This window comes from Cynara cardunculus (genome assembly GCF_001531365.2).
Source record: "Cynara cardunculus var. scolymus isolate 2C chromosome LG 12, CcrdV1, whole genome shotgun sequence".
NCBI classification, from domain to species: Eukaryota; Viridiplantae; Streptophyta; class Magnoliopsida; order Asterales; family Asteraceae; genus Cynara; species Cynara cardunculus.
The window spans coordinates 13,033,272-13,045,349 of record NC_037539.1 but is presented as its reverse complement, the minus strand read 5'-3'; the positions used below and the strand labels follow the sequence as shown (position 1 = coordinate 13,045,349).

General features: G+C 32.4%; 1 protein-coding gene across 1 annotated transcript; it reads left to right on the top strand.

Moving 5' to 3' along the window:
- The first annotated feature begins 644 nt into the window (after window positions 1-644).
- Window positions 645-1,382, top strand: LOC112523714. Its single transcript, XM_025133397.1, has one exon. The coding sequence runs from the start codon at window positions 645-647 to the stop codon at window positions 1,380-1,382; it is 738 nt and encodes a 245-aa protein (XP_024989165.1).
- The last annotated feature ends 10,696 nt before the right edge of the window (window positions 1,383-12,078 follow it).

The following is a 12,078-nucleotide window of genomic DNA, read 5'->3' as shown; positions in this document are numbered from 1 at the left end:
GCATCCGACGTATTCAAGTTCATACTGTTTTCTTATCTTTTACTAAATACTTCGATTGACCTTTCAGTTACACTACTTTTACTTCATTTATATTCATTCAACTGTGTTTTCTGATATTAAGAGAATCTGGGTTCCATCATATTGAGAGCATGAATTTTAAGTATTATCCTATCTCTAAAACAAGAAAAAAGTATCAAACTATAAGCAACATGAGCTTTTGATTATAAGATTTATGGTTTTGAAAAGTTTGTTTTAAACCTAAAAGTTTAAAATGGTGATGAAAAACATTAACCTAATTACTCTGAATAGTGAACAATTTGACCCCAAATGACGTTAATATATATGTATATATATCAAAAATATATATATCATGGGATATTAATTTAGAAATAATTATCGATTGATTTTGCATGTAGGAATACTCATAATGACGGTTTTATATGAATTATTTGTATTTCTTCAATTCAATGTTATTTATAAAAACGATATATTAAAGGTCTTTTTTCTACATATCGAGAGCCCTTTTTTACATCTCACACAAGGCCTATAAAATGTCAGGAAGGAGTCTGTATATATATGCACAAAACAATTGTCCAAGTGATTGATTACTCCTAAAATTCTAGGACGATAACTGTTGTGAAGTGATGGATCAATCACAATTATTGAAAATGTATGTGGAGAAACCCAAGAAATTCAAGGGTTCGGACTTTCGCCGTTGGCAACAGGAGATGTTGTTCTATTTAACAACACTTCGTGCTGCCAACATTCTCATTAAGAAAGAGCCACCGACAAATCCTCCGGTTGGGCCAGATGGGGATGCTCCCATGCAGATCCAAGTGGTTGCACATCAAAATGTTTTCGAGATTTGTAGATCAAATAAGTATAGTTGCAAAAACTATATTCTAAATGCACTTAATGATTCTCAATACAATATCCATTTTGCATTCCGAACGGCAAGAGAAATATGGGAATCCTTGGACGCGATATACAAAACTAAAGTGGTGTTCTCCAAGAGGTTCACAGTGGATAAATTCTTACATTACCATATGATTGACACCAAACCGATGGTGAAGGAAGTGGAAGAATTGCAAGTGCTAGTCCACGAGCTCGAGTTTAAAGGTATGGGCTTGAATACCATCTTTGTGGTTAGTTCAATAACCAAGAAGCTACCTTCATTTTGGAAGAACTTCAAGTTATATTTGAAGCCTCTTATGGAAATAATCGTATTTGAACAATTGCTCCTCAAAATACTAGTGGAGGAGGACAACCGACTCAATGAGAAAGTCGGTGCTAATGTTATTGAACCACATGCCATAATGATTGAAGGCAGTTCATCTAAAACTAAGTTCCTAAAATTCAAAGGAAAAAAGCAATGCACCTAAGAGGCCTTTCAATGCGGGAAAAGCCCTTTTAGCCCCACAAAAGAGAACCTTCAAAAAGTGTGTCAATACAAGCTTGATCATGGTGGCACCGGAGGAAGCCGAGACACCGAGCCAAAGAGTGTCAACACAAGCTTGATCATGGTGTCACCAGAGGAATTCGTAGTAGAGGATTTGAGGAATCTACAAGTCATGCTAATCTCATCTACTCCCCGAATGATTTTTTTAGGGTAATTGAAGCTCACATGATCACAAATACAATGGATTAGTGGGTAGACACTGGAGCCAGCTTTATATCTTCAATCTAGAGAGCTTGTTTACATCTTACCAAAAAGTGAGCGAAGGGGAGCTGATGTTTTTAGGGAATTCCTAGACTGTAAGAATGGAAGAAAAAGGGAAGGGCAACTTGAAACTAACTTCCGGTTAGGATCTAATGTCGAATGATGTTGTACATATACCTAATTTAACTAACAATTTGATTTTTAGCGTTGTTCTTAGCAAGAAAGGGTTCAAACTTATATTTGAATCTGATAAATTAGTCATCATCAAATATGGTGTGTATGTTGGGAAGGGCTACCTCCATGAGGGGCCCTTCAACTTAAGCGTTGTAAATAACCTTGATGCCGCCATTGTACATAATAAAAATAAAGCAGACACTAACATTGCTCCTGTGATAACCGGATTTCGGTTATATATCTGGAGGTAATTATTAAATTATTTGGTTACACGATTATTGGTTATGTAATTAATTGTTTATAATTAATCTTTAATGTGGGTGTATGCATACATGTGTTTGTTTGTGAGTTATGTGCATATTTTTAAATATGCATGCGTACGCATGATTGTGTGGAAGTGGGGTTTTTATTATATTAAACCTTCCACCGTCTCTTATGGGTTATTATTTTAATTAAAAAGGAATGACATAAGTGTTTTATCTCATTGGTAAGTGTGAGATATTTTGATTTTAAAACAATGTATCTCCACTGCCTCTTTTGATTAAAAATAAAAGGTGTGGATAAGAAATCCATCTTATCTATGGTTTTTTGGAGAGAAAGGAAAGAAAGAATCCTTTTGTGTGTTCTTAAGAGATTTTTATGTGGTTTTTGGTAAAAAGAAGAAGAAGATGATTTTGTGATATTATTTGAAGTTGTTGTTGTGTGATACATCTTCAAATACGTGCATAAGGTAAGTTTATGTTATCAAATTCATTTATTTGATGTTTAAGTTAATGAACCTCCTGGTTCATATGTGGGAAGTTGATAAAAGATTTGTTGAAAGTTTTTTGAGTTTAATGGTGAATTTGGTATAAGAATTTTAGGGTTCTTATATGAGTTTCTATTTTGAAACGGTTTGGTTGCCAACTTTGACAAAGAAAAAGGAGGATTTGGGTCATGATTATATCATGATGTGTTGTATTAAGGGTGGCACAACAACGAGTTGCGTACATTGGTAATAAGGGTGACACAATCAGGAGATGAGTACATTTGAAATAAGGGTGGCATAATCAGGAGTTATGTACATTGGTGATAAGGATGGCATAATCTATGTTTTGGAAGTGATGATCTTTTGATCATGGGTTTTGTACCACATTCTTGTAAGCTTATAATCTTAAGTTATCATATATATGTGATATGAGGACTTAGGTTATCACATCCTATAGGTGTGATGAAAAGGAGTGTTTGAGGACAGAGGCTCTGGTTGGTCTTTGTGTGGAACCAGAGGGCCTCTAGTTGTATGTAAAACTTTGGTCCTTTCAAAATATTCAATTTATCTTGAATTAGAGACTTTGCATGTGCTATGCAGAGGCCTTGTATTCAAAATTTGAATTATATGTTCAAGCTTTGTGTTTTAAACTATTTTCAAAGCTTCATTTTCATATTAAACACTTAGAAGTCAAAACATAGTTCAACTAGAGGGGCGTTGGTTGTCTAGAGGACTTCTGGTTGACATGACTTTGGGTGGTTTTCCTTTAAGTTCTTTGGCAAATGAACCAGATGGGCTCTAGTTGATCTTCATAATTAACTAGAGGGCCTTTGGTCATATATTAAGTCTGTTATAAGGTTTGTTTTTAAATGTATCATCTTTGGTTAGGCGAACCAGAGGCTCTGGTCATCCAGAGGACCTTTGGTTGGTTGTGGTATTTTGGGACTTGTTTCTAATTAAATTATGTATTTTAAAAGTATTTAATTTGGATAAAAGTATTCTAGAGAAGCTCTAATTTGTCTTGGACTTCTGGTTGAGTTGGAAGTCTAGGACCAGAGGTTCTGGTTAGTAGGACCAAAGGTTCTGGTCGTCCGGAGAGCTTCTGGTTGGGCTTTGCATTATATTTGAAAATTGATTTTGATCAACTTATTGTTGTCTTATTTTAAAATATGTTGCTCTAGTTATTAAACCAGAGGGGCCCCTGGTTGTTGAACCAAAGGGGCTCTGGTCCTTATGGGACAGAGTGGTTCTGAATGGTCTCGCACAGTGTGATGCGAGGAGTTGAGAATCTTGCATCCTATATGGCAAGGAAGATTTATAAATCCTTTTTTGGAAGGTGTTATATAAGTTACAAATATGATTTTAACTGATTTTGGTGATCCTTCACCCTGTAATTGCAAAGAAAGGGTTATCTCACTAGACCTTTTGGTCATACCCTCATTTTATGTTTTAAAATATGCATTGTAGGATTAGCAGGGTCTCGGGATAGTAAATGGAAGGGAAAAATATGATTATTTTCCTTATATGCTTATCTGCTATTTTTGAAGATCAATCTGTTCATTGATGTATTTTGAAGATACATGTTGTGATACATGTGATAGTACAAGAACTTCATTTTGGAATTTTTGAGTTGAAGTTTTCTGTAACATAAGTTTCTTGTACTAGTGGGACCTATGTGGTGTAATTTGTATTTCTTTTATATGAAGTACATGTTATATGCAAATGTGAAGTATGGGGTGTTACAGCTCCTTCAGTGTACATGATTGATTCTTCCTTTCTTTGGCATATCGAGATTAGGACATGTCAATTTTAGATTAATACAAAGAATGATTAAACTAGACATGACACCTAAATGTTATTTTGTTAAAATGACTAAGTGTGAGGTTTGTGTGGAAGCTAAAGACACAAACTATCCACGTTGAAAAACCGAATGAAGTATTTGGGTTGATTCAAAGTGACTTATGAGATTTTAAGAAAAATCCTATATGTGGAAGAAAGAACTATTATATTTCTTTCGTCGATGATTATGGTAAGTATTGCTATGTCTATCTTTTACATACGAAAGAGGAAGCTTAAACATGTTTAACACATACAAGGTTGAAGTTGAGAACCAACTTGATAAGAAAATAAAAACTCTAAAGTCAGATCGCCCAAGGAGAATACGAGTCCATGACTTTGAAGAATTTTATGTTATACATGACATAGTAAATCAAACTACCGCTCTCTACACTCGACAATCATGTATAGTGGTCGAGCAAAAAATAGAACATTAAAGAACATGATAAGCTCAATGTTGATCATGTAGGGAGCTCCGTACCATTTATAGGGTGAGGAGTACCTTACTGCTAATATGATCCTGAATAGGATCCCCCACAAGAACAGTGACAATTCCCTTGTCAACTTTGGAAAGGGGGATTACCATCCTACGAAAGGATGAAAGTGTGGAGTTTCCTTGCCAAGGTTCAAGTCCCTTTACCAAAAAGGACTAAACTTGGACCTAAAACGGTGGATTGTGTATATATTGGACCAACAAAGAATAGTGTTGCATTAAGATTCTTACTATATAAATATAATGTAAATGACATAAGCAACAACACAATCATAGAATCTGCAGAAGTAGAATTCTTTGAGACTACCTTTACTTACAAAGAAAAAGATGATCAAATCTCTAATTCGAGGAAAATGTCATATGGTGACACATACATTCATCTAGAATCAAACTAAAATGATCAGGAAAACAAAGGGGAATCCTCCACGGTCCAAAAGGAAGCAAACAAGGAGAAGCAAAAGAGGCAGAGCTGACAAAGACTTTGGATCTGACTTTATGGCCTTTAATGTTGAAGGAGAACCTTTATCGTATAAGGCTACCATGGAATCATCTGAGCAGCTTATTAGGAAGAGGCAATCCAAAAGTGAGATAGACTCCATAGTACAAAACAATACATGGAGATTGGTTGACTTACCTCGGGTCATAAGGTAATTGACCATAAATGAATCTTCAAAAGAAAATTGAGAACCAATGGCACTATTGAAAAATACAAAGCTCGAGTAGTAGCCAAAGGCTATCGACAAAAAGAAGTCAAGACTTCTTTTATACATACTCTCTGATTACAAGAATAACGTGTATAAGAACATTGATGGCCATAATAGCGATTCATAATTTGGAAGTACACAAAAATATTTCAAAAATGCTTTCTTGAACGGTGAATTCGATGAAGATATTTATATGCAAGAACTGGAAGGTTATGTTGTCAAATGTCACAAATACAAAGTATGTAAATTGATTTAGTCCCTTTATGGACTCAAGCAAGCACCAAAACAAGAGCATGAAAAGTTTGATAATACACTTACATCAAACAGACTTCACATAAATGAGCGTGATAAGTTTGTTTATGTGAAGAAATACAAAAATGCATGTCACTATATACCAATACGTAGAGATATGTTCATCTTAGGATCGAGCTTGAATGTATTCAATCAAACCAAGAAGATGTTGCACATCTCGTTTCATATGAAGGTAATGGAAGTAGTAGACATGATCCTTGGTATAAAAATTCAACGAAACCAAATGGTTACATCAATCTCACTAGATTGAGAAGGCATTCTGAATGTTCGGTCACTATGATGAAAAACTGGTTGTGACTCCATTTGATCCTTCTAGCCAATTGAGGAAGAATCAAGGAGATAATATGGCTCAATTAGAATACACTCAAGTTCTTGGAAGCTTGATGTGTATCATGAACTGTACATGACCAAACATAGCATATAGTGTGAGTAGACTCGGTTAATACTCACACAACCCTCGGAAAGGATCATTGGTATGCACTAGTGATATTACTTAGATATTTGAAATACATAATGACCTATGGGTTACACTACACAAAGTACCCTCCCGTTCTATAAGGTATTGTGATGCAAAAGGGATTTCCAACCACTTTGAGAGTAAATCCAGAACTGGCTATACGTTTACACTTGGTGGTTCAACAGTGTCTTAGAAATCATCAAAACAAACCATGAATACAAAATCAATAATGAAAGAAGAACTTGTCGCTTTAGACAAACCCGTTGAAGAAGTCGAATGCCTAAAAATCTTCCAAGAAGGTATTCCATTGTGGCCAAAACCTATGAATTCCATTTGTATACATTGTGATAGTATGGCTGCTCTCACAAGAGCAAAGAACCAAATATACAATGGCAAGTCTCGACATATAAGACGACGCCACAATACTATAAAGGACTTGCTGAAAAATGGAATCATCTTTATTGACTATGTAAAGTCAATTGAAAACATTGTCGATCCTTTGACAAAAGGCCTGGGTAGAGAGCAAGTATCCTTTTCATCGAGGGGAATGGTCTTAAAGCCAACATAATGAGTTTTCCTCGGCGACAACCTAACCTAGCAACATTAGAGATCCTATGGTCTAGGTTTCAGGGGAACTAATTGAGGAACACGCAAGCGACACTTATACAACATATGCCTATTCCTATGATGACTTATATCTATTATTTACGTTGATGATTTACAGATGAATTTTATATTCTTAATAATGTTGATAGCTATTAGAGTAGAATACTAAGAAATATTCTTGATCAACATTACCTATGTGAGACTGATATGGGGTCGCATCTTTGAAGACATACATGGATAGGTCTTCTAACACTCTCATGAAGAAATGATTTATTCACGCCAATAGTAAGAATAAAATTATATATAGATATGATATGCTATTACCTCGATTTACTATAAAATATGGTTAGTTCAAGACTTTAAGTTCACTACCCATGAAGTAGATCCGATAGGTATCCACTAGAAAAGGTTCAAGTCCAAAAGACACTTATTCTGATGCACATCATAACTAGCTTAGTGATAGAAAGATAAGTTTCTGGATATTGCTTATTTTCTATTCAAATGTGGGGTATTATTGGGTTTGAATAGAAAATGTGGGGTATTTTTGGAACTTAGTTTATATAAGAGACACCTTGTCCCACATAGGAGCCATGGAGAAATGAAACCCACTTAATAAAACCAACCCTTGAGCATTAAATGAATCATCTAAAAGCTTGGGCCTTGGTTTGTGGGTGTTCCTAGTGGGCTCTCTTGAATTGATTGTTGTATCCTCTAAGACAGACTCGATACTGGTGAAATTTCTGTATTAGGACATTGTGCATATGCAGACATCAAATCGTTTACTATGAATCTGCAAGAATCTACCAATCAAGTAAGGAATTCCGCTAATTTTTCTATCGATTGTAGGTTAAATTATATATTTACTCTAGATTTCTATATAAGAGTAATAATTTTCTACAATTTCTTTATATAATTTGTTTCATGTGATTGATTACTCCTAACATTCAATTATATGTATACCAAAATTAACATTGATAATGAACGCTATTTTAAATGATTCATTATTTCATCTCGTTGTTGTGCACATATACATAATTATTTCATAGGCGTTACACCTCCATTTATTTTTGTAATCGTATATATGAAAAGGGATTGGACTACTACTATTCAACAATCGTATGAGCTTTTCGACATTTTTCGCAAATGCAACAATTATCCAATTTTTAGTATCCTACAAGTCATTTAATATTTAAATCAAATTTATATAATGACATGTAAGATAGAAAAATACAAAAACAATTATTATTATGAAAGTATGTTGAAGAAATAACTATAATTACTCAAAAATTCATCCAGCAAAATTTTCGTCAGTAATTACCGACGGACAATCCAGAAAATACCAATAGTTTGTTAGGATCCGATATTTTTTGAGAAAATACTAATGGATCATCCAAAGAATCCCTAGGTAATATCATGCTGATTTAAATTACCCACCAATAATTAACCCACCAACTTTTATGATGGTTTTGAGAAAAATCATTTAAAAATTATCCAATTTTTAGTATCCTACAAGTCATTTGATATTTAAATCAAATTTATATAATGACATGAAAGATGGAACAATACAAAAAGAATTATTATTATGAAAGTATTTTGAAGAAATAACTATAATTACTCACAAAAATCATCCAGTGAAATTTTCGTCAGTAATTACCGACAGACAATCCAGAAAATATCAGTGGTTCGGTAGGATCCGAATATTTTTCGAGAAAATACCAATGGATCATTCAAAGAATCCCTAGGTAATATCTCACTGATTTGAATTACCCACCAGCTTTTGTGACGGTTTTGTGAAAAACCACCCTTTAGCGACATTCCTAGGGAAAAGTTTGTAGGCAAAAGTATTTCGTTTAGTAGTGAATCCCGTTCACCTTTACATTTTCCATTACTTTACACTCGTTCTTAAATGTTACCGGAGTAGAAGTTTTGATTATGATTTTAAAATCTTTATCTGATATTTACGAGGATAGGTGTGTAATGTAAATGAGGGGGTAATTTTTTTTTGATAAAAGTAAATCAGTAGCTTCTTCTAGTCATAGCGTCCACGGACTTAGTAAACAAGGATTGATAATTAACTTGTATGCATTCTAATTCTAGATTTGATACCATTTTTGGTGAATTGGATACTTATATGCATCCTAATTCTTTTTAATAAGCTAATGCGCAAGATTTTGAGGATTTTTTGTTGTTGAGAGGGAGACTTTTAACCATCATGGCGTGTGATATATTGACGATCCAAGCTAATATGGTTGTTTCTAACTCAACTTTTTTCGTCCTGGGATTAGTCGGCTCGTATAGCGAGTTAGATATCCAGGTTAATAAAAAATAAAATAAAAAACTCAGTTTTTTTGTGAATGACAGAATTATCTCGCTTTGGAGAACAAAACTTGGTCTAGAGTCTTACATGTATTTGATGGATTATTTGAATAACATTAAAAAAACCCAACACCAAACAATGCTAGAATTAGAGATGAACGAAGTGCAAGAAGACATCGAACAAATCGAAATTGCTAAAAACCTAAGAACCTTGCAAGCAATCGATACAGTCAACGCCTTCAACGACAATATATATATATATATATATATATATATATATATTAAAGATGATATTGATGAAGATAATATCTAAGACGAAGTTGATGACAAAGATATTAGTGAAGACGATGAAAAAGGCATAAAACGGAGATTGAATACACAAATGAAACTAAACAATTGTTTTCATCGTATAGCAACAAAAATCTACCTATGCATCGATATCTAGGTAGGGATTGTAAAAACGTAAACTTGCAAAAATAAGACTAAAACGTTGTCAGAATAAATTTTAATAAAAAACATATTTTGAAGTTTATTTTAGTTGCTCAATTGGGACACGTGATTTAGTAGAAAACGATTACGGAAAAAAAGACAAAAAAATCCATTCTTTTTGAAAACGAGCCGGTTAAAAGGACATGTTTAGAGATCAGTTATATAACCCGTGGTTCGATCGAACTCTACCAATTAGCATACATCATCAAGAGGACCACTTACCGAGTTTTCCCTTTTAACCGAGATCAGCCTATACCCGTTTTTTGTCCATTTCTACTTGCCAGGCTGCCATATTCGAAGATTCATAGGATGTTCACAAAATATCTTTTAAAGTCCAACTTGAGGGAAGTATTAGACTTGTATATTTATGCACATAGTTTGTTACAAGTTAATTAGTTTCTAATAGCAAGCGGCACTTAGTTCCCTGCAGTCATTTAACTTTGTCTTTGTATATACCTTCTACTATCAACACATTATGCAAGAAAAAGACTTGGTTTTCCCACACTTTCTACTCTCCAATAATCATTCTCTTCGGCAACAACAAGTATCAATTGGGTACGATTTTTCCAATTGATCTAACAAAGTTTCAAAAGTTCTTTTTTTATATTCAATATAATAACATGTTGATCTTGTAATGTATGATGATGTGCATATTCGTCTATGAAAGGTTTACGAAAGATGGCGGAATAGACGATAAAGTTGACGTCCACGTTATCCAATATTTCAAGATCAACAGATTACAACATTAAGAACATTTTATGACTTCATACATGCTATTAGTATTCAATAGAACCTGTAAGATGACCGGACAACAAAGATTCCATGGGAGAAAACCGTAAAATTGTAAATGGCAAAGCTTATGAAGAAAAGGAGTTGGAATTACAAGTTACCAAATGAACCATTACCACGATGCGAGTCTTTCCTTTTGGGGGGTGGGTCATGAGTTTGACGGACCACGTTGTGGCAATGCAAAATACTTCTTTATTGTGTTTTTCATGTGGTGAAATTGGGCATATGAACTTATACTATTTAATTATTTTCATTTAAAGGAGTATTTTGATTGACATTTGACAGCTTATAACTAAATCTTTGTATTTAAAATAATCTTTATTTTATTTTATTATATTTTAATGTTTCGCATCTATTCTCTTTTTATTTAAATAATCTTATACTTTTTGTGTTTTAAAAGTTTACGATTTTTTATCTGAATTATTATATAATTCTATGAATCTTGGAGTCATAAAGATTTTGTGTTTAATTCTGTTTTTCTTAAGAGGATTTTATGTGATATTTCAGATAGTACAAAAGACTCACATGTTCCCCGAAATCCAAGAAAATTTTCACACATTTTAAAAGGCTTCTTTTATTTTTATTTTATTAGAAGGAAACTCGTACAATGCAACGAGATATATGTTAATTTTAGTGTTTTGTTTTATTTGTTGTCTTTATTGATATAATATGATTTATGTGGTTTTGAGAAAGATAATGTTTTTTACGATTTAATGAAGTAATTTATTTTTTATTTAACAATAAAATTTTATAAATATAATGATTATCCTAATTTTATTTTAGATTTTTTATATAAAAAATAAGATGTTTATCCTATATTTGATTATATCTACAGTTAGTCATACGAATTGAAAAATGAAGCTTTAATAAATTGTACTTACACATAATTTACTTGTAATCTTAAATTTTAAGTAATATGTATTAATACACGATATTTATGCATAAAGAATGATTTTTAAGAGTTTTTATCAAATGATTTATAATATAGTATAAATAAGTTAATTTCATTTATTTTTTTACTCTTAATTCTTTTATTTTATTTTTAATTTATCAATAAAATGATTTCCATTTTCCAGATATTTTAGGTGCTGACTTTTCTTTCAATGTACAAAACTAGATATGAAAAAGAAATGTTTCTAACATACAATGATTAAAAATATTTTAAAGACTTCAATGATAATCACATAATTTATTAACATTAACTGTTTACCCAAGAAAAAATAAGTTGTTCATAACATTAAAAAACATAATCATTATATTATCTCTTATTTTTTTTATTTTTACGTACTTAATTTAAATGATATGACGTAAATGACACATCATTTTGATGACATGACCTAAATAAGATATCTTTTTGAAAGGTAATGGTTTTCTTATTTTTCCTTTTGAGGATGTAAAAACATGTTAAATTAAAAAAAAACAAATTTATTAAATTGTATGTAAATTAAATATATAGAGTAAAATATTTTTTTAAATAAATATATGATATATTAT

What these genes read in the sequence shown, in the direction of transcription:
- LOC112523714 (XM_025133397.1), top strand. Translation starts at nt 645, where the DNA reads ATGGATCAATCACAATTATTGAAAATGTATGTGGAGAAACCCAAGAAA.